General features: G+C 65.8%; 1 protein-coding gene across 1 annotated transcript; it reads right to left on the bottom strand.

The window, feature by feature from the left end:
• Positions 1 to 560: 560 nt before the first annotated feature.
• CUL9 (cullin 9) lies at positions 561 to 21,709 on the bottom strand. The gene is made up of 40 exons (XM_029047453.2): positions 20,847 to 21,709; positions 20,313 to 20,467; positions 19,561 to 20,067; positions 18,470 to 18,614; positions 18,140 to 18,336; positions 17,281 to 17,629; positions 16,746 to 16,941; positions 16,363 to 16,570; positions 16,043 to 16,242; positions 15,622 to 15,839; positions 14,951 to 15,167; positions 14,404 to 14,509; positions 13,686 to 13,913; positions 13,058 to 13,148; positions 12,714 to 12,885; positions 12,399 to 12,504; positions 11,940 to 12,035; positions 11,531 to 11,706; positions 11,100 to 11,233; positions 10,659 to 10,850; positions 10,268 to 10,377; positions 9,868 to 10,053; positions 8,840 to 8,991; positions 8,155 to 8,413; positions 7,645 to 7,843; positions 6,806 to 6,954; positions 6,575 to 6,704; positions 6,229 to 6,437; positions 5,837 to 6,069; positions 4,609 to 4,957; positions 3,556 to 3,696; positions 3,130 to 3,294; positions 2,723 to 2,886; positions 2,369 to 2,462; positions 2,142 to 2,216; positions 1,877 to 1,987; positions 1,624 to 1,741; positions 1,379 to 1,512; positions 1,070 to 1,146; positions 561 to 900 (listed from the first exon to the last, which is right to left on the bottom strand). Exons 1-40 carry the CDS (start codon positions 21,451 to 21,453, stop codon positions 708 to 710), a joined length of 7,548 nt encoding a protein of 2,515 aa, XP_028903286.1. The 5' UTR covers positions 21,454 to 21,709; the 3' UTR covers positions 561 to 707.
• Between the last annotated feature and the right edge of the window lie 259 nt (positions 21,710 to 21,968).

The raw sequence follows: 21,968 nt of genomic DNA, 5'->3' as shown, positions 1-21,968 counted from the left end.
TACTACGTGCCAAGCACTGTTCTAAGCACTGGGATAGATACAAGGTAATCAGGTTCATGGTCTTATACACGTTCATAGATGTGGGGCTCAGTCTTAATCCCCATTTTACAGATAAGGTAACTGAGGCCCAGAGAAGTGAAGTGACTTGCCCAGCGTCACACAGCGGACAAGTGACTGGGATTAGACCTATGACCGTCTGACTCCCAAACCCCTGCTGTCTCCCCTGCACCCATGTAGAAGTCGAACTGTGCAACCAGCCAAAAGCATGGTTAAGAGGAGGGCAAGAGCTCCTCTCCCTGTTGCTCCAAGTCTCCTGGCCTAGATGTTGAGCTATAGTGACCAGTGGCTGCCTGCTGGGGCAAATGCCACAGTGCTATTGCCCAGTGCTTTCCAGTAATCTCATGGCCCTGCGTGCCAGGCTGCAATGGGAAAGCAATTGGGATAAGAGGGGAGATTGGTCTTCCCAGGTGTAAGGGTTTGGAATGATTATGAGAGAGGCAGAGTGAGCTCTTGTGCGCCCTCCCTACTCCCCCATCCCTAAGACCAGGGCCTAGTCAGAGTACAAGAAAAAAAGTGTTTATTTAATAAACATGACAAAGCTGTCTTCCCTAGGGCTGTTTCCTCAGAAAGATATAAGGCCAGTCCACGGGATCTGTGATAAAAGGGGTGAAGCTAGGGCCAATGTTTGCCCCGCGACCCCAGACAGCCTAGTCGTAGCCCTCGTCCTCATCATCAAAGAAGAAAGCGTGGGGTTCCAGATTGTCAGACTCATCGTCCTCGTCGTCGTCGTAGAAATTATCTTCATCCAGCTCCTCCTCATCGTACTGGTGCCAGTGGGGAACATACTCCTCCTCCTCTTCCTCCTCCTCTTCTTGCATTGGTGTGGGAGACTCCTGAGAACTGGGAGGGGAAGATGGGCAGTGGGCTAAGGCTGCAGTAAGCGCCCTCTGTCCTCATGAGGGTAGAGTTAACTCCGCCCTCCTGCCATCGCCAGGTTCCCTCTTACCCCTTCTTCCCTCCCCTCGGAGCTGCTTGATTAGGGCTGTCTCCTGCCCTCCCCCTCACTCACCCGCCAGGAGGGACGTTGGATCGCTTGAGCTCCTGCAGGTCTGAGCTGGGGGAGCTCTGCAGACCAACTCGGAAATCCTGCCGGCGAGAAGAGAGTGGTGAGATGGCCAGAGACGGGCCCGGAACTCAGGTACCTTGTGCTTGGACGGGGTGACCGGGGAATACGTCGGTTATACTGTACTCTCCCAAGTGCTTAGTACAGTGCTCTGCACCCAGTAAGCGCTCAGTGGATGACTGAATGGGGTGCTGATCCAGGAAGCCGACCCTAGGGGCTGTGGGAGAGGAAACCGAGGGGCGATGGCCGGGTTACCTGAGTGGAGTGCTGCAGGATGGCCAACAGGCGCTCCTGAATGCGCCACAGGAGCTCCAGCCCCGTGCTCAGGTGCTCGGTCTTGAAGAGCTGCAGGGAGGAAGCCAGGTCCTGGCCAGGAAGCAGCGTTTCCTCTGGGGGCCACGGAGAGGAAGGGTACGATCAGAAGGGGCAGCAGACCAGGGCGAGGGATTGGGGGGCGGGACGTCGAGGAAGACCCCGGGGCCAGGGGCAGCGGGCCTCACCGAGCAGGATCTGCAGAGAGTCGGTGTGCCGCTCCAGGCTCTCCGTCTGCTGCTCCACCACGTCCATGCGCTCGGTATCCTGATTGTAGTAGCTGTACACGCAGGCGTAGGCCAAGACCTGCGGGGCACGGGGGAGCCCATGCCCGTCTTCAGTCTTCCCAGCTTCCTGCCGATTGCTTCCTTCCTTCCCCCAACCCCTCTGTCCTTTTCCTGAGTTCAGTGGGACCACCACCCCCCCGGCCCCCGACCTCACCTTGCGGGCCTGCTCCAGGCTCTTGCAGGCGTCGGTGAGGAAGGCGAGGGAGCGGTGAGGGGGCTGCTTGGAGAGGGTGGCCACCTGTCTCTGCAGGTTCAGGGTGAACTCCTGGGCAGCGAGACCCACACAGGTGAAAGGGTCAGTTGGGAAGAGGGACAGGCCATCATCCCACACTCTACCCTTGTCAGGCCGTCAGGCTGGGCTCCGTTCTGCCCCGCCCCCGGCTCGTTCCCTTTTCTCTCTCTGGACGCTAGCACCTCACCCGGGCCTGGTGATGGAAAGTGCATTTTTCGTTGTAATCCTGGAACCGCTTCTCCTGGCGAGCAGCTTTGCACACCTGTGGGGGAACGGAGGTGCTGTGAAGCCAGCCGGGGGCGGGGCACCGGCTGCTCTCTCCCCACAGCCCCTCGGCTCACCCCTCCCCAGTGCCGCCCGCTCCCCCGTTCACAGGCGGACCGGCCCCGACTTGGCTCTGAGCCGTTCACTCACCTTGGCAGAACAGTTGTAATAGTCTTTGTGCGTGGGTTTCCAGGGCTTGAGGCAACGCCAGCAGAAGCCGTGGTTACACTTGGCACATGTCATGCTGTGGGGGGGGGTGAGGGGGGACCGATCGTCAGGCCCCTATCCCTCCCTGCTCCCCAGAGACAGCCTGCAGCGCCCGACGCCCCTCCCTTCACCCCTCCGCCCCGGAAGCCCCCCGGGGTCCTCATGGCATGCTCCTTCCCCATTCTCCAGCCTGCTCTCCCTCCTCCTCCACTCTCCACCTCCTCCCCACCCACCAGGCGGACCCACCCTGGGTCTTCGCTGCAGATAGCCATCACGCCCCCCGTGGCCCGGACTCACTGCAGACAGCCTTCGTTCTTTTCAATGGGCGCATGGCAGCTAGGGCAGCGCTTGGAGATGAGCTTGGCGAGGTGTTTGCTCTGGGCCTCCAAACTCATGCCCTCGTAGTAGCCACCGTCATCCACCCACTGGGACATGTGGCTACAGCTGGCGGGGTAGTGAGCCTGGAAAGAGCAGAAAGGGGCCGGCGGGGGCACCCCGGCCAGTGAGAGCCGGCTTTGGGCCAGGGAGGAAGGGCAGGATGGGGGGGGGGCAAGAGGGGAAGAATAGACTCCCCGCAACACCCACCCTGACTCTCCCTGGGACGTGATGGGGTGGCCGGGGGGAGAGGGGGGTGGCTGCGGCGAGCGGACTGCCGCTGCAGGGTAGAAATGGTCAGGGGAGGAGGCCGGAAAAGAGGGTCTCACCTCGGGGAAGTTGCAGTTGAAGCAGGAGGCCCAGCCGCACTTCGCACAAGCAGCCCCGCAGCCCAGGCCTTGCTGGCACAGGATGCGGTCACAGCCCTGGGGGTTGGTGCACCAGGTGAGGTTGGAGCAGCTGTCCACGTAGTCACGTAACAGCGCCTTCTCGTACTGTGGGGAGAACGAGGGCAGAGATGCAGGGATCGGCCCTGCCTGCGCCTACCTCCCGCCCGTGCTTCTCCAGACAGACGAGGCTCACCCGGGGCTCCCGTCCCCGAGGGCCCCCACATAGCTCCTGGCCGCCGCCTCGGGATCCTTTTCTCCTGTTTCCCAGGAGCGCGTCCGGTTAGGAAGGAGGAAGGAAGCGAATGAGTGAGAGAGAGAAAGAGTGTGTGTGTGGTGGTGTCGGGGGGGGCGGGGGGAGGGACGCACCTTGGCAATGGCATCGGGAGAGGAGACGATGGCCCGCACAAAAGCACTGGTTGGCTGAGCCGGGCAGGCAGCGATGGGGCAGGTGCAGCTCAGGGCCAGGTTCTGCTCGATGCGGGTCGTGAGGTATTCGTTCCAGCAGGACTTGAGAGAGAGGTAAGGGGAGGGAGCCGGTCAGACAGAGCAGGCCTACTGACTCCTTAGTCAGGGAGGGCTGCAGCCGTGGGGCCGGCCCGGCCCCACCCCTGGGAGAAGAGGGCTCGGTGGGGTGGATTTCTGTTCCGACAGATGCGGTGTTTGTGCGGTAGCTCACCGCCTCGCTCCCTGTCGGCCCGGCCGGGGAACTCCCGTCCCGGACGGGGCGGCGGGGCCGGCCGAGCTCGGCCTCGCCCGGCCCATTCGGAGCCCAACCGGCCCCTAGGCCGGCAGTTCTGTGTGGGGTGTGTCCCCCTTCCCTCTTGGGCTCGATACGTCCCCAGCTGAAATCCTCCTGCTCCTTGCCTGAATCCTCTGCTACCACCTTTTTCACCACCACCGCAGAAACCCAGATCTCCTAAACCCATAATCTTGGCGTGCACTATCCGTGACTCCGCCCTCAACCGGTCTCCAGATCCCCACATTTCCACCAACGGCCACCTACGACGACGCCGGTCCGTGCACTCGTCACATCCCGCCTCGACTCCCGCTTCGGCCCCCTCACCCATCTCCCCACCTCCGGTCCCCGCTTCACGCGACCGACCAGATCGTATTTCTCAAACGTCACTCTGTGCACACCTTCCCAATCCTCCCAAACCCCCAGGGGTCGCCCAGTCCTGCCCTAGGAAGCGGAAACTCCAGCCCTCAGGCTTTAAGGCATTCGATCGGCTTCTCTCCTCCACTCCGCTCCTCTCCTACGACACACCAGCTCGCTCTCTTCGTTCCTTTCAAGCTATTCAATTCTACGCTGGAATGGACCCAGAGCCGGGGGGGGATGGACAGAGCAGGGAAGGAAGTGGATGGAAAGAGGGGAAAGAGGGCGGGCCTGGGCGAGGAGGGGCGGGGCGCCTTCCTTCTCACCTGGCAGCAGTAATGGAGGCAGCAGAGGGTAGGCGGGTGGTCGTCGGGCGGGTCCAGGGGGCCGACGCAGACCGGGCAGTGCGAGGGGAGCGGCGGAGGGTGCTGGGGTGGAGGCACCCGCAGGCCGGCGGCCCGCAGCAGGGGCTCGGGGTCCTCGCTGTAGCACTGCAGCAGCGCGTCGGCCCCCCAGCGGCAGTGGGCCAGCAGGTGCAGGGCCACGTCCGGCTCCAAGCTCAGGGTCTCTTGCACCTGGAGCACCGTCTGCCGCATCAGCCCCTCCACCTCCCCGGAGCTCATGGTGCGGCCCACCGGGAGCCTCAGAGACGACAGCACGGCCGCCTCCTCGGGCCTGAGGGGACGACGCAGCAAAGGGAAGGGGAGGCGGACAATGAGACATCCCCACGGCTCCCCCACGGCCTCTCTGCCCGAGACAGGCTCCCCAGTGGTCCCTGGCCTCTGGCCCCGTCGGCCCCGGCCCCCGCTCTCTCCAGCCACCATCACGCGGCTGGGAGCCGGGCAGAGGTGGCCCAGCGGGGTTTGGTGACGAGCTACCTTCCGGGGGCCGGTTCGGAGTGACTCCTCAAGACCGTACGCTCGTTTCGGGCAGGGAACGGATCTGCTGATTCCGTGGTACCGTACTCTCCCAAGCGCTTAGTACAGTGCTCTGTGCGTAGTAGGCACTCAACAAATACAATCGATCGATTCCCTGGGGTTTGGGCCGGGATCCATCTCCCTGAGACCCCAGTTTGTTGGAAACGCTCCCTGACCCGAGAGCTTGGAGAACTTGGGCCACCGTTCCATAAGTCTGAGAGTAAGGGGTGGGTGGTCTCAAAGCCCGAGGGGAAAGTGGCTCCAGGAAAACGGGTCTCCCAAAAGGCCTGTCCTGTTTGGATCAATTCTGACCCAAACTTAACTGTTACCTAGAACCCCGCCGGGTCCAGAATCACAAAGACGGAACTGGCAGTTCTGTGGGGAAAACAAATCTTTCCAGCCCCAGGGATGGCCTTGATGGGAAGGGAGAGAGGAGGCAGAAGAGAGGGAAGGAACACGGTCCAGGGGAGAAAGCTTGGGATCGTGCGTTGGGAGACCCAGGGTCTAGCACCGGCTCAGCCGCCTGCCGGCTGCGGGGCCCTGAGCGAATCGCTTTGCTAAAGGGGGAAGGGAGGAGGGAAGCAGAGAGAGACGTGTGACAGTTTCCCCCACCCCTCCACTCGCCCCTGCACCCTACCTGAGCGTAACAGTCCCGGCTGCAGATCCCCGGCTGCCCCCACAGAAGGGGATGTGGGCCAGGCCCTGGGAGGGCCCAGTGGGCTCGGGTGCCGCATAGACCAGGACCTGGGGCTGCTCCTCCCGCCGCCGCATGTAACCCTGGCCCAGGAGGTGGAGGATGCAGGACAGGACATCCGCGTTGCTGCAGAAGCCTCCCCCGGGGGGTGCCGTCTCCTTCCAGGCTTCCAGTACCTGAGAGGAAATCAGAAAAGTTATCATTCCCAGCTGCCCCGGCCCCCTTGCCCTCTCTGCCCCTCCTCACCAGGGACACAAGGCAGTCTACCTGAGGCCCTCCCCACCCCCAGACCTTCCCCCGACCTCCTCGTTCTCTCTCCTCCTGCCCCTCCTCACCAGACACACGAGATGGTCGACGTGCAGCCCACCCTCCCCACGGGTCTTGAGGATGCGGACGAGGAGGCAGCTCAACAGGTTCCTCTTCTTCTCCAGGGCTCGACCCTGGTCCTCCTCCATGCTCAGGTAAGCCTTGGGGGGCAGCAGCCGCAGAGGGGGACCCGGAGGCTCCGTACCATCTGTTGCCTCCTCCCGCAACCTCAGTACACCTAGAACACACACATACACACACCCAGCTCGTTCACTCACTCTCGGCCCACGCCAGTCTGAGACAGCCTCTCTCTTTCCCCGTCTGGGGCACACACCCGTCGGTCCGCCCGTCCCCCTGCCTGCCCCAGTTACTTACCCTCTGCGGGGAGGCCCTCGGCCTCGTGAAGGGTTAGGGGGCCGGGACTGCTGGTGAGAGGGCCCAGGGCCTGGGTCAGCAGCTCCAGAGCGAGGCCCGAGCTCTGCAGCAGGGTCTCCACCGTCACCTCCTGGGGGGCCAGAGGAGCAGGAGTAAGGGGAGGGAAGAAGAAGGGACCGGGGAAAGGAGCGGCAGCAGTGAGGTGAGGAGGGAGGGAGCATGGGCGGTCACCTGGGCCTCATTGAAGTGCAGCAGGATCCACATTTGCAAGGTGGACACCAGCAGCCTCTGCTGGGCCCCGAACACCAGCTCGGCCCAGCCCAGCCACGTCCACTGCAGCCGTCGCCGGGGCCCGGACTCTGGGCCCGGCTGACTCTGACCTGGGGCACGCGGATGTGAGAGAAGAAAAATCAGAAAAGGGGGAGAGAAAGAGACACGGACCCTCACACAATGAGGCAGGTGAACGCGTGCACCCTGAGAGAGACCGCCACTTTCAGAGACATACACGCTTCTTCTCAGGAGACCCGTTCGGTCTGGAGCTGAGCAACAGCCCACAGCAGGCGCGGCTTCTAGTGACAGGAGCGGCCAGCGACCGCCTCTCCTGCAAACACCACCAGTTGCCCAGAGTTCCCACCGTGGCTATCTGGCGTGGGACCTGGGGCGGATAGGCTATCTGGACAGTCCCTGGCAGCTGGGCTGGGCTCTGCTGTTCTAGGTCCCACTGCCAGGCGCAGGGCTCCCTGGAATACTTGTCACCTCGGCCATGCCCGAAGGGAGCCGTCTGCTGGGCCCACTGGCCCTCTGCCTGGTGGCGGGGCAAGGGACGGGACCAGAGCCCAAGGGTAGGTCCTGAGAAGCCCAGGGTCTGGCAGAGGGAGCCCTGCCGTGAAGGGCCATGCCCTCTGACTTCCACAGGGAGGGACTACAGCTTCTCCCCTGAAGGAGCCTCAGACGCCTATCACAGGGCATTGGCAGTAGGGGGTTGGGAGAGCACAGTTTCTAGCAGTGACGCCTTATGTATCTCTGTCCCGCTGGCCGGCCCCTATCCTCCCACCCACCCAGGCCCTCACCGTGGCTGTAGAAGTCCGAGAAGCGGCCCAGGTAGCCGCTCAGGGCTTGGGGAAGGTACTTGCTGGGCTCGTGCATGTAGCAGAGGGGGGAGACGGGCCAGCAGCGGGGCGACAGGACCAGCACTCTCATCTCTGGGGACGACTGCTCCTCCTCCGCCGTCTCCTCCTCCTCCTCTTCCTCAGGTTGCTCCTGGATGGGCTGCGAAGATCCAGCGAAACGGTGACTTTAGAGCCCTTGATCACTTGGGCCTCCAGGAACCCAGCCCCGTATCCTTTCTTGCCCCGTCCCCCGAGCCTCATCTTCCCCAGTGGCTGTGTGTGGTCCTCCCTCCCCTGCTGGGCCCCCGCCCGGAGTTCTGTTCTCAGGACTGCTGCCATATCTAAGCCCCTTCAACACCTGCCTTGGTAGCTCCTTTCCTGGCCCCCATCCAGCCCTCCAGCGTCACTCTCGAACGTCTCCAGCTCCAGGATGCGATCTCCACCCCTCCCGCAGGCCCCCGGCCCGCTCACCTTCCCCGGGGGCTCAGCCTCCGGCCCCCAGTCCTCCCCGTCGTCTCCGTCCCCCTCCTCCTGGCCCCGCTCCAGGAGACGCCGGTCAAACTGCTGCAGCCGGAAGAGGCGGAAGTGGCGCTGCAGCTCGGCGGCGGCCCTCAGGCCGCTCAGCATCTGCTGCGGGAGGCGGTTGGGGAAGCAGAGCCCGATCTGGTCCAGCACGGCCTCTTCCAGCCAGCAGGGCCCGGGGCCCAGGAGACGCTCCCCCAGGTAGTACCTGCAACACAAGGCGGACGCCCTGGCCCCTCAGTCCGGCCCACCTCGGCCCCAGCCTCCTCTACTTCCCGACTCTGGCCTCCCTCCCTCTTGTGACACACGGTGCCCTAGCCCCTCAGTCCAGCCTGCTCCAATTCTGGCCCCACTTCCTGCAACACACCGTGTCCCGGCCCCTCAGAGCTCACCCCGCTCCAGCTTCCTTCCCTCCGGCAAGAGTAGTCGGATCCTCTGCTTGGCCTGGCCTAAGCCAGACTGCCCCTTCCTGCAACCCGGCCCGGTTCCAGGCCATCGCATCCCACCCTAGGAACCCTTCTCGCCACACTCCTCCCCTCGAGGCCCCAACCCCTCAACACAGGACGCCAGCCTCCCCGCGTTTCCACGGCCCGTCTCGTCCCCGCCATTCTATTCCCTCGCCCTCATCCCTCACCGGTAGAAATGCTCGAAGGAGGTGGCCAGCTCCAGGCCAGACAGGACCAGGAAGGGCTCCAGGCTCTGCTGCAGCTGCTCCAGCGACTCGGCTGACCCGACGCGGCCGGCCTGGATCAGCTCGTCAATGTAGTGGGCAAACTGTTCACTCACCTGCGGTACGTGAGGTACGTGGTAGAGAGGGTAAGGGTCAAAAAATAAACCACAGGGGAGGTCATGGGGCAGAAGAGAACACTGGCACTGCTGTTTCTGAGACTGGGGCAGGGGACAGTTGAGATCCTGGGAAGAGGAGAGGACGGAGGGTGGGTGTGGGGGAGAGACCAAGTAAGCGCTGGGATTCCTCGGCACAGATGCTACTTGGAATCCCCCTGAGCAAGTGAGCTTCCCAGGGAGGGCAAAGCTCCCAGTGAAAAGATTCTACGCCATGTCCACCAGCTCTTTTGTACCTTACCCTACCAAGTGCTTAGTATTGAGTGCTCTTAACTCAATAAATACCAGTGATTGACTGAAAAGAGTAATTGTGTGGGATACCCACAGTTCTAGGGTGACGAGGGGCCCGAGTAAACAGAGCACAGCGCTGGGAGTCAAGAGACCCGGGTTCTAGTCCTAGGTCGTCCAGAAGGCCGCTGGTGACCTGGAGTAGATCACCTTCCCTGGGCCTCCTTCCTCATCTGTAAAATGGGGATTCAACACTTGTTCTCCCTCCCTCTGAGACTAAATGGGAAACCTCTGTGGGACAGGTACTGTGCCCGATCTCATGATCTCATATCTACAACTGTGCTTGGCACAGAGTAAGGACTTAATAAATACTATCATTATTAACAACGACCATAATAACAGCAGCAGCAGCAACTAGCCGAGGAAGCTGAGAATGGGCAGGCCGAGAGGTCGACTGAAAACCAGGGGAGCGTTGAGTCGGTAAAACCAAGCGCCAAGAGAGTTTCTGAGGAGGAGAGGATGGCCAACTGAGGGGTCGGTGGGAGCGGGAAAGAAGAAGGAAGTCTAGAAAGGGGGAAAGGGGAGACTCACGTGGGAGGCAGTGAGGAAGGGGAGCTGCTGGAGGGCGGCGGCGAAGCCCTGGCGCAGGGCCAGCACGAAGCCCGCCTGGCAGGCCCCAAACAGTTCCGTCCCGGCCGTCTGCAGACGTTGAAAGGCACCGCAGAAACGAGGCACGAAGTCTGGGGCTTTCCAGGCCACAGCCAGAAACCGACTCACCTGACGGGGGGAGGAGGGGGCGAGGTGTGTGCGGGGGAAGGGGCGGTGGGTACACTCCAGCTCCAATCCCGGACTCTGCCCCCCTCCCTCGCTCAGACGCTTCCAGGCCTCTTAAACTCCCTCCCTTCCAGCCACTTTACCTCCACGCCTTCCCGAAGCCCAAACCCTTTCCTTCCCCTTCCCCACGCTCCTCCGCCCGGTTCACGCCACCCACCTGCTCCTGGACCACTCCCATCCAGCACCGGGTGAGATCCCGCAGGCTGTTGCCCTGCGGCTCTGGCCTCAGTCCGGGTCCCGGTTGCCGGCTCTGGCGGAGATTGATATCTACGGAAGCCAAGAGAAGGGAGCGCTGGTCCGGCCCTCCGTGGCCCTGCCCGACTCGCCACGCCGGCCCCGGGCCCAGGAGACCCAGGGGGAGAGCCGGGGGAGAGCCAGACCCAAACAGGGGGAACATTCTTAGGTGCTAGTGGAGCCCCACCGGGCTGAAGTCCCGGCGGGGTTTGGAGTGGCTGGGGCCGAGCCGCTCCCCACCCACCCCGCCTCCCCGGACAGCATCTCACCACCCCCACCGCCCCGGTCCCTGGGCGGCGGGTGGTGGGACTCACTAGGCTGGTCGGGCAGGGCCGGGGGAGGAGACGGGGGCGGAGTCGGGGGAGCCTCCACGTGTACCAACAGGTGGCTGAGGCGCCGCACACGGGAGGCCAGGGCAGCGCTTCTACCTCGGGCTCGCCGGGCCTCCTCCCGGTGGTCCAGGTACAGGTCGAGCAGCCAGGCCAGGGGGCTCAGCCCATCCGGACCTGGAGGGTGGGAGGGGAAGGGTGGGGAGGAGGAGTTGGAGCTCCCACTCTCTCCCCCACAGAGTCCTCTTCTGGGAAGCTCCAGAGGGGAAACGGAGGGGTGGAGAGGCAGTGAGGAGAGAAACGGAATAGTCCAGTGGAGAGGAGGGGGTAGGAAGTGGGGGATGGAGAGCAGGGGAGAGGGGAGGAAATGTGGCCGGGGGGAAGGGTGCAGTTGCTACGGTGGTTAGAGGAGAGCGAGACCGTTACCGGGCCTGGTGATGCTGTGCACCAAGGGAGTGATCAGCGCCTCCCGGCAGGTCCTGCTCAGCGCCAGGCCAGCCTCTTCGTCGGGGAGGAAGCGGTCGGCAAAGGCCTGCTCGTGGCCCAGAGCCCTGTTGAGCCTGAGGAGAGGGGAACAAGGAACCTTACTGAGACTCCTCAGCCTCTGTCTGGCTCCACCGTGGCCCTCCCGGCCCTCTGCCCTCTTCTGACAGTCACACCCCCGCACCTCGGGGCCACAGTCCCGGGGTCCCAGAATCCCTCGGGCCACAGCCAGACACCGACTCAAGCATCACACCCGGCCGCCCACCCCGGACTCCCGTCAAGAGTCACCGGTTCCTGGGCTCCCCTCTTCCCACCACCTCGACTCCTGCCTACGGCTTCCCCCGGGGCCCACTGGGGCCGCCCCCGCCCCAGACCTGGGGAAGAGCCGCAGCAGGCGGGTGCGGTCCTGGGTGACGTCGCGGCTCCAGGCCTGAGCCCGCACCGCGTAGAAGAGCCGTGAGCGGCGGCAGAGCTGCTCCCGGAACAACGGCCACAGCGTCGGCTTGGGGCCCAGCAGCTCCAGGCCCCGGACGCGGGTGTCGATGCCTCCCTGCAAAGGCCACCGAGGATACAGTAGTAAGAATCAGGAAAGGACCCACAGTCCAACGTGGGCTCCGGGAGTAGGAGGAAGCCAGAGAGTCACGAAAGGACAGGGAAGTGGAAGTGAACGAGGGTAGGGGAGCCACCCCTGAGGCAGGCTCTTCCGGGCCATCTCCGGCTCCTCCAAGCCTACTGGGGTGTCTCTGCTCTCTCTGCTTCCTTGGGTTCCCCCTCCCTCCTCACCTGCTGGCACCGCTTGATCCTGATCTGGATCACAGGCCAGAAGTGGGTGAGATTTTCTAACAGGGGCACCCGACTGGCTGAGGGCAGCACGTTCACCTGGGCAGAGGGAGAAAGGGAGAGACCGGGTGGAGAGAGAAAGAGAGAGATCAGTTGTGCGTGCCCTCAGGCCCCTGAAACACACGGTCCGTTTCCCTCTGCTTCCCATCCCCCCCCCCAGCTCCCCGATGCCCTCAGTTCCCCCAGCTACCACTCCCCAATCAGAGCCCAAAGCTTAATTCAGAAGGGAGCTTGGCTGCCGCTGCCGCTGCCGCAACTTAGCCACCCAGGGCAAGCAGATGTAGGAAGGAGGGTCTGGGTGGGTGGGGGAACCCAGGGCACGGACCGGAGCTCGGCCGGAGGTGGGGCGGGGTGTTCTGAGGAAGAGGAGATGGAGGGCTGGGCATGGGCGGGGAGCCCCACCGTGTTAAGCTCAGTGCTGAGAGAGGCTGCGCTGTCTCCTCCCAGCACCACCACCCGGGCTGGCATGTAGCTTGAGTCCTCACTGGCCACCAGCATGGTCAACTGCCTGGGGGCGGAGAGAGAGGAGGTAGGAGAGCGGGGGAGTGGCTGAGGGAAGAGGAAGAGCTGGAGCTCAGTCCTCAGTGGGTAGGGACCACCACCTTCCCAAGGAGCCACCGCCAGAATGTCCCCCTTTCTCCCCGCCACCCCCGTCCAAGGACCAATCCCGGCTGACTCTGGCGGCCCCCCGCCGTCCTCCCTCTCCCCGACCCACACCTGATCAGGACGCCCCGGCGCACGTGGAGGGTGATGTGGTGGGAGCCGGTGCTGCCGTTGGACTCCCAGTAGGTCTTGGGGTTGTGGTCGGTCAGCTTGCTGGCCCGGTGCGGGTTGGACGACACCTCCACCTTCTTCCAGCATCTGTCCTCCCGCACTTCCTCGCTGGAGCCTGGGGAGCCGACGGGGAGGGGTGGAAGACCCCGAGAAAGAGGGCCAGGTGACCACCAGACCGGGGCCGTGGGGAGGAGGGAGAGGTCCAAGAGGGGAAGGAAGGGAACACCGCCAAGGGGAGGTGGGGAGAAATGGGCTCTGGACCCCGGGGAGCCGGGGAGGGCACTGACCCTGGCAGAGGTGCCTGAGGAAGACATCCAGGAAGGGGATGTTGATGGGCTGTTGAGTCCGTCTGTGCTCCTCTATCTGCCCCAGCACCAGCTGCGGGGAACGGGGAGAGAGAAGCCTCAGGGAGCCCAAGGGGAAGGAAGATCGGGCCGGGCGGGGCCGAGGGCGGGCGGGAGGGGTTGGGGCGACGACGGGGACCCCGGAGGGAGAGGACGGCACTGACGGGAACCGGGGGAGGCACGACGGGTCCCGGGCCCGCACACGGTTGCCGGGGAAGGGTCTCTTCCCCCTGGACCTCTGGATGTTGCAGGACTGGGCCGGGGAAGGGGACGAGGAAGGCGGGGGGAGGAGGGAGCCACGACCGTCCTAGAATCTTTGGTCCGCAGAGCCGGCAGATTGCACCCAGAGTCCTCCCCCGCCCTCGCACTCGTTACGGGCAGGGAATGGACCCACTAATTCTGTTGTATTGTGCTCTCCCACGTGTTTCGTACAGCGCTCTGCACGTAGTAAGTGCTCGATAAATACCATTATTTTGCTCAACAGCGCTTCCTGGGCCCAGCCCCCAACTCTCTGCCGTCCTCCCCGCCCCCTCGCCCGCCCGATTCCGTCCCCCGCCCCCCCGCCTCACACCTGGATGCAGCCCGCCAGGATGCTGGTGGTCAGGTTGCCGTAGAGACTGGCCTGCTTCTGGCAGTGGTCCAACAGCTCCCGCAGCTCGGGCCCCAGCAGCAGCTGGGCGCTGGGCTGGGCCAGGGCCTTGGTCAGGGCCTCGCGGGCCCCCAGGCGGCACAGCACCACGGCACAGTCCTTGTTGGACGAAGCCAGGCGGTGCAGGAAGCGAACCACCTCCTGGACCACCTGCGGACGGCGACCCCCCCCACCGGAACCGAGGCCACAGGGCACAGGAGCATGGGGGGGCAGAAGGCCGAACCAGGATGGAGAAGCAGCCCGATGTGACAACAAGGCCAAGGGAATGACAAAGATGGGAAGGGGTGGAGATGGGACCAGTAGAGACAGAAAGGGGAAAAAGAAAGTAGAGAGAAGAAAAAGAACAATGCTCCGTTATTCTGCAGTCACCGCTGTCATCCAGGGGACCCCAGGCCTTGAGGCCCCAAGCGTGTGCATATGTGTATGCATATGTGTGTGAGTACACGTGCCCGTGAGCAGGACCTTTGCATCTGGAGCCTCAACCCACTCTCCCGCACATCCTCTCCCGCACATCCATTCTGCCCCACCAGCCGGCCCTGGTCTCTCTTGTGCAGCCCCCCCAGAAACGGCCTCCCCGGGATTTCCTCCTCCTCCTCCCGGCTTCTTTCCTTCCTCCCAGGCTCCCTGGGCCACCCCATACCTCACGGTCGGTGTTGGAGGCGTTCATGCAGGCCAGGCACGGCTCCACCACCTCATGCCAGGGGAGGTCATCGGCCTTGGACACATCCAGGAGCCAGGTCAGAACCCTGGGGAGAGGAACAAGAGATTCAGGGGGAGGCTCCAGGAGAGAATGAGAAGGGGAACTGGAGAAGAACGGGAGGAGAAATGGGGGGAGTCGAAGAGAGGAAGGGGGAGTACAGAGGGAATGGGGAAAATTGAGGGGAATGACGAGATGGAAGGAATGTCAGAGAAAGGAGATATGGGAGGGGAATGGGGAGAGGGAAGCAAAGGGGAAAGAAGGGTTTCGGGGGGGAGGGGGACCACCTCATTTCTCCCATTCTCCTCCTTTCCCTCCTCATTTCTCAATCTCCCCCTCTACGGACCCTCTCCCCACCAGTAACCCACCCCCGGCCCCCACCGCCCCGGCTTAACTCACCCGATCCCTCTGCACAGTGCCTCGGGTCCCCATCCCGCCCGCGCCCCACTGCCCCGTGCCCGCCCTGAGCTCCCCTCGTCCCGACCCTCACCGGAGGCACTCCAGCTGGGTGTAACCGGGCCCCGACGAGTCCAGGCCGCGCAGGAGCAGCAGGAAGGGCTCCGGCTCCGGCTCCATCTCGGGTCGGTGCCGCAGTCGCTGCAGGAGGCCCTTCAGGTCGTCTTCCTCCTCCCCGAGGCCCAGGGGGGCCGGGCCCTGCGGCCGAGGCTCGGGCGAGCCGGCCCGGGGCTCGCCGCTCAGGTCCGGCCCTGTGGCCCGCAGACAGAGTCCGGCAGTCACGAGCCCGGGAGCCACCCTGGGGGCGGGCCCCGTCTCCCGCGATCAGGAGGGACTCGGAGAGGTCGACTCGTCCGTTCTCCTGGCTCCGGGTGGGACCGCCCCTGGCCCAGCCCAGCCCATCCCAGAAGGATGGTCATCTCTCCCACCTCTACAGCTACCTGAGGGAGGACAGTCCATAGTCCTTCAGTGAGCTGTTCCAACTGTTCTTCCTCACCACCCCCTCCCTCCTGGTGTCAAACCTGATCCCCACGCATCCCTCCCTGCACCGGGCTGCCCGGGCTCAGGACTAAGACTGAGTTAGGCTTGCCCGGTCGGCAATCCCCCGAGAGTCCCGGGCTGGGGAGTCTGCACGAAGGGACTGGCCCCCTGGCTGCCACTTCCCCCCTGAGGCCTGCCTCCTCCCCTCTGTCCGGGGGGTGGTACCTGGGTCCTGCTGCCTCTTGGGTGGCGGCTGCTCGGGGAAGTGTCCCAGCAGGGTACGGATGAGGGAAAAGGTGGAGGGCACCTGGCCCGCCCCCTCACCGGAGTGGCGGTGCAGCTCCTCCCGCAGCTCCTGGGTGGCCAGTTGCTCCCGCAAGGCCTGGTGGTTGCTCATGAGCGAGTTGAGGAGGAGAAGCCCGTTCCACACGGCCGAAGAGCACCTAGGGAGTCGATGGGGCGGTCGGGGACGGCCAGGAGAGACACCGTTAGGGGCAGACAAGCGGAAGGGAGGGAGGGAGCCCCAGATCCAAATTTCCGTGACCTCAGGGCCCTCTGGATGGTCCGCCTACCCTTGACTGAGGAGAAGGAGAGAGGAAGGACGGACGGAAGGAAGGCTGAAGGGGGCAGGGGGACACGGCCTTACCCATTTGTGCGCAGCATGAGGATGAGGCCGGAGGGGATGGCCTCCAGGAGACTCTCGGAGCCGGGTTGGGCGGCGGAGCCGATGCTGGCAAAGATCTCTCGGATCACCTGGGCGTCCGACGGGGGCAGGAGCGAGGGGCAGCCGCTGTCCCCCGGGGGTGGCTCGCAAGGCCCCACTGCCCCGGTGAGCATCTTCAGGGCCTGGGAGAGAACCGGCACCATCGAGCGGGCACCCCCACCGCCCCGGGGCCCTCCCCTCCGCCCCCGCCGCCCCCCCGGCTCTCTGGCTGGGCGGGCCCCGTGCGCCCGCCGTGCGCTCACCGCCAGCCCGGCCTGCTGCACCAGAGGCGAGGCGCTGTACTCCCGCATGCAGGCCAGCACGGCGTACACCCCGCCTTCAGTGGCAAACAGCAGGCGCCACTCGGGCCTGGCCATGAGCGAGCAGAGCAGGCGGAGCGCCAGCGCCACCAACAGCTTCTCCCCGACCTGGTTGGTCAGCAGCTCCACTAGCATCTTCACCAGCTTCTCTCTGATCGTGGGGAGGAGAGAGAAGAGCGTCCACGGCCCCGCTCCCCGACAGACCCGGCCCGGCCCCGGCAGGACCCCAACCTCCGGGCCCGCCCCTTGGCGGCCCCTCTCGGGGGTGGGGGGGATGGGAGGGGTCCCCGCCGATTCCACCGCCCCCCCCGAGCCCACGATCGGACCTGAGATTCCGGTCGGGCCGGCGTAGTGGGTGGTCCTGCCCGGCGGCAGCGTCCTGCACGGCCCGTGAGAGGGCGTGCAGCCCCGCCAGCTGCAGCTTGATGTCCGAGCTCGACCTCTGCACCAAGGACACGGCCTCCATCACCTTCTGCTCCAGGGTGCTCTGACGGCAGGGCTCCCAAAGGGCCCTGCACACTTCTGCCAGGGAGATTCCCCAAGGTCACAGGGGCCGGGGTGGCCCGACGACTCCTCGACCCGCCGGCCCATTCCCGGCCCCCGGGTGGGCGGGCGAGCCACGGCCAAGAAAGAACTGGCCGTTTGGGAAAGGTGGGGGAAGGCACGCCGTGTCCCTCGGGGAGCCCGTGGGTTCCTCTGGGGACGTCTTGGGGAGGGGATCTGGCCGATCTTCGGGGATGGGGGCAGGTGATGAACACAGCCAGGGTCCCTTCGTCCTCATCCCACCCGCCAAACGGCGCCCTCTCCCCACATTCACGGACAGTCGCCTTCTCCCTCCCGTGCACCTCTCCCCCAGCTCACCCTTGGCCGTTTCCTCCAGGCCCAAGGGTAGCACCAGTCCCTCGGCCGCCAGAAGCTGGGTGAAGAGCTGGAATTCGCTCCTCGCTGCCGGCAGCGGGGCCTCTGGTTTGGGCTCGTTGGAGAAGTGGACTCCGGGGCCGGGAGCCTCCCAGGAGGCATCGGGGGATCCTAGGCTGGCCTTCTCCCTCTCCCCCGCGCCGGACTGGGGCCCGTACTTGCTGTAGACATAGGAGCTAAGCAGGACCCGGCGGGTAGCACCCCGGCATCGTTCGCTCAGTGCCAGCACCAGTTTCCGCGCCAACTCCACGGGCACCGAGAGCTCCGCTCGGGCCTCCTCCTCCTCCGGGACCTGGGGTGGCAATCGGGGCATCGATCAGGAAGGGTGGAGGGAAACAAGGGGTGGGAACCGCAGGGCTTGGGAACTGGAAGTCCAGGGGTCGGGGGGTGGAGGGGGCAAGATTTCAGGGACGCAGGGAGGACGACAAGGGCTGAGGGCTCTGGGGATGGGGTGGCCGTGGAGGAGCTCCCACTGGCACCATCTTCTCCCTCCCGCTTTACCCTCCACTCTGATCACGCCCTGTCTCCATTTGGTTTCTTGTCTCCGGCCCAAGAGCGGCCCCGGGTGCCACCTTCTGCCTCCTCACACTCACTCTCCCTCAGCCAACCGAGCCCTCTCCCCCACTCCCCTCCCCGCCCCGGGCTACCTTCCCCGGGCACTTCTCCGTCGGACCTCTCCCTCCGTTCTGCCTCTCCCCCAGTCCGCCCCCACCTGCAGCCCCGCCGGCTCCCCGACTCGGGCCTCCCCGAAGGACAGATGTAGCCAGGCTTTCCAGACCCCCCCGGCCACGCCCGCTCACACCTCCTTGCCCTGGCTCTCCTGGACGAGTTGGAGAAGACGCTGCTGCTCGGGCCCGGCCAGCTTCTTGACGAAGAACAGGATCTCCCACCATTCGCCCCGGCTGAGGAGCCGGGGGTCCGTGCTGCCCGGGGCCCTGGGCTGCAGGTAGGGCACGCAGCACGGGTTCTCCCGGTGCCTCCAGGGCCAGGGCGGGGGTGCTGTGGGGACAGGTCGCCAGGGCATCACCCAGTTGGAGCCGGCTAGGGGCTCCGGTTCCTCCGGACCCCAGGCCGCCCTCCCCGCCCCCCTCTCTGCTATGCCCAAGACCCGATGCCCCCCCACCTCGCTCACCTGAGTCCAGGGCCCAGCCGCCACGGCCCCCTAGTCCCTTCTCTACGGCAGCCCCGGCCTTTTCCTCAGCTGCCTGTCCCGGGCCCAGGATCTCCAGCATGTGCCAGTGCACGCAATAGGTGCGGCCCGTCTCCAGCCACAGCACCTAGAGGAGAGGGGTAGGGGGTCAGCCCCTCATTCCTCGGGGCGGGGGAGGAAAGAAGGCGAGAGGGAGAGGAGGAAGAAAGAGAGACCGTTGTAGGGAAAGAGGGGGGCTGTGGGCATGGGGCTGCAGGAACCGGGCACTAGTACCATCGCCAGTCCCGGGAGCTGGAGCCCGGCCCATACAGCCTGCAGAGCCTCTCTCCAAGACCCTAGCCACTAGCCAAGCTCAGAAGGCTTCCTATTGCATGGAACCGTGAGGGTAAGAGACGGGCGGATAGCAGACAGACAGACAGAGAAAGAGAGGAACCGGGTCTTCCCCACCCAGTTTCTGCTAACCCCGATCCTCCTGGAGTTTTTTTTCGGGTGTTTGGGCACCTCTCTGGTTTCTTCCCCTCCTTGTCTCATTCTTCTTTGGAAGGTCTCTTCCCCGCTGCTGTGTCTTTGGACCTTTAACGGGTCCGACCTGACGGTCTCGCATCTCCCCCTGCCCTCGTGCTTGGCACAGCGAAGCCCTCGGCAAATACCCCAGTGATTACTATACCCCCACATCTCAGGCTCTTTGAACCTCCTGGTATTGGCTCCCTTTTTCTGAACTCCACCTTGTGACTCTCTCCCTCCCTGGGGTCCTTCTCTGCCTCCCACTCCCTCAACTTTTCCAAAGACGCTTGGGTGTCTCCCCGTTGGTCCTCACACCCACCACCCCCTCACCGTCTCACGACCGTCCGTCCGTCCGTCCGTCCGTCTCGCGCCGATCCCCAGGCCTTTCCGGTGATGTCTCTCCTTCCTTCTCTTCTTCGCCCACACAGAGCTCTCTACCGCAGCCACCCGGTCTGCCCAAGGCCCCGCGGCCGTTGGAGTCTTTCTCCCCCGACCCCCCTCCCACCTGCCTCGCGCCGTCCTGGGGTTGTGGTCTTTCTTCCTCGGACACGCCCCCTTCCACCGCCTACCTGCGCGGGAGGGACGCTGTCGTTGCTCTGCTGGAACTCGCCCTCGTCCCCAGCTCCGACCACCACGTAATCCTCCATCATCCGCACCCGCATGCCGGGCCGCAGGGTCTCCTGCACGTACTCCGCGTAGCCGCTGCAGCTCGAGAAGTCGGACGGCGACCGGAAGGTCCGACCTTGTCTTCTGTGGGGAACCGGGGCTGGGGTGGGCGGGATGAGGTCCGGGCCGAAGGCCACGTGGGGCTGGAAGCCGTAGAGGGGGGCGTCCGGCTGGCCCGGCCTCAGGTCCCAGCCCATGCCCCGCACCAGCTCGGAGATCAGGCTGCCCATAGCCATGCTGAACTCGAGTTCTCGCCGCCGGCGGCCGCGCTCGCCGCCGGGGCCCTCGCTGGAGGGAGCCCGGGCTCCCTGCTCCCCGCTCCCCGGATCCGCACCGCTGCTCAGCTGGTCCAGGAGGGACGTGGCACACAGATAGCGCTTCACCAGGGAGAAAAGCACCTTCCCCGGAATCTGAATCGCACGCACCCACATTCGCACACACACACACACACACACGAAGAGATTGGGTCGGTCAGCCCTTCCGTCCCGCTCAAGTCCCCGCTCGCAGGCAAAGTCAGTCCCCCACCCCGCCCCGCAGACCCGGGTCGGCCCCGAGCCCCGTCCACCCGTCAGAAACCGGGCCCGATCCCTTCTCCGGCCCCTGCCCCGCAAACTCAGAGCCCCACGCCTCCCCTCCGACGCCCCGGCGGGGGTACCTGGGGCAGGCTGATGCCCTCGAAGGCCATGCAGTGCTCCTCGAAGGACTTGGTCTCGGCGAACAGCTCGAGGAGGGTGGAGCGGCTGTCGAAGTCCATGTGCTGCTCGATACCGTCCTGCTGACTCAGCGACAGGAGCACGTGGGCCCGGCTCCCTGCAAGCCACGCCGCTCGCTGACCGCCCCGTCTGATCTCCCGCCCCGGCGGCCTCCCGCCGCCGCTCGGCGGCACGGCCCACGCCTCGCGGACCCCGCGCCCTACCTGACCTCCCCGCCCCCCGGATCACGGCCCCCGAAGCCGGCCCGTCCCCTACCTAACTGGCCTCTCGCCCGTCGCCCGCCGACTCCACCTCTCCCACCCTGACGCGTGTCTCTCTCTCCCTCCGTCAGGTCACCGTCCCCCGTCCCTCTGCCGACGGTCCGAGGGACCGTCGGCGCCCACGCCCTCGTCGGCGCCGACGTCCCCGTCTCCTCCGATCCGTCTCTCCCGGGCCGTTCCCGCCCCGGGTCCCCCTCGACGACCCCGGGCCCTCACCGGCGTCGTGCGCGGCCAGGGCCCGCAGCATCTTTCCGGCGCTGCGGCGGATCTGGGGCTCGGGCCCGCCCAGCATGGTCATGAGCAGGTCCAGGGCCCCGGTGTCGCGGAAGACGCCGGCCAGGGGCCCGATGCTGGCGTAGGCGCTGAGCACGTGGACGGTGTGCAGCAGCGAGGCGGCGGGGCTGGCCTCGCTCCGGCCCAGCTGCCGGGCCGCCCTGCGCACCAGCTCCCGCACGTCCTCCCCCATCTCCCGCAGCGACGCCTCGTCGACGCCCGCGTCCCGGGCGAAGCCTCCTGGGCGTCCGGCGGGCTCCGTCGGCGGCCCCTCGGCCTCGGCCCGCCCGCCCAGCAGCGACGGGCAGCTGGCCCGGGCCTCGGAGGCCGACAGCCACATGAGGATGTGCTCGGCCCTGCCGTCGGCGGGGCCCTGGCGCTCCTTGGCGGGCTCCCGCTCCTCGTCCCTGGGGCCCAGGACCGTCCAGCGGACGAGGTACTCCGGGTGCCCGTCGGGGCCCGGACGCTGGCGCAGCAGCTCCTCGGGCCGGGCCTGCAGCCGCGGGCCCAGGGGCACCAGCAGGTCCCCGCCGCGACGCTCCCCCACCATCCCCGACGCCTCCACCACGGCGGGGCCGGGACGGGGGCAGAAAACGGGGCCGAAAACGGACGGGGAGGGACAGGGGGCGAGGGGCGGCAGCCGTTGGCCGGGCGGCGGGCCGGGAGGGAGGCACCGGCCCGACGGAACGGGCCACCGGAGGAGGAGGGCAGAGGTCACGGCGGCCGCAGGGGCGGGACGGGACGGGGACGGGACAGGCGAGCGACGGGAGGCAGGGCGGGACCGGCCGGGCCGCCGGGCCCCCGCGCTCCTCTCCCCCCTCCCCCCTTCGGGCCGCGCGCGCCCCCTTCTGGCCGCCGCCCGCTGCGCCCCGCCCCTCCCGCCCCTTCCGGGTCGCCCGGCGCCTGCGCGGAACCGCCCCTACGGAGCCCCGCGCGGGCCCGCCCCCGCCGGGGGACGAAAACGCGGACGCGGGCCGGAACGTCGCCCGGCCCCTCGCCGCTTCCGCCTCCCGCTAAGCGCGGGGCCCGGGACGTCGCGGCCCCCCGGGAGCGCGGCCTAAGCCG

Source organism: Ornithorhynchus anatinus, chromosome 19, assembly GCF_004115215.2.
Source record: "Ornithorhynchus anatinus isolate Pmale09 chromosome 19, mOrnAna1.pri.v4, whole genome shotgun sequence".
Lineage (NCBI taxonomy): Eukaryota > Metazoa > Chordata > Mammalia > Monotremata > Ornithorhynchidae > Ornithorhynchus > Ornithorhynchus anatinus.
This window is presented reverse-complemented; position numbering and strand designations above follow the sequence as displayed.

Excerpts from the sequence above, each read along its gene's own strand:
- CUL9 (XM_029047453.2), bottom strand. The coding sequence starts at position 21,453 with ATGGTGGGGGAGCGTCGCGGCGGGGACCTGCTGGTGCCCCTGGGCCCG. Across the intron at positions 16,571-16,745 it reads CGGCCCGACCGGAATCTCAG|AGAGAAGCTGGTGAAGATGC; the intron begins GTCCGATCGTGG and ends CCCCACGATCAG. Across the intron at positions 13,914-14,403 it reads CCTCCAACACCGACCGTGAG|GTGGTCCAGGAGGTGGTTCG; the intron begins GTATGGGGTGGC and ends CGCCGTCCGCAG.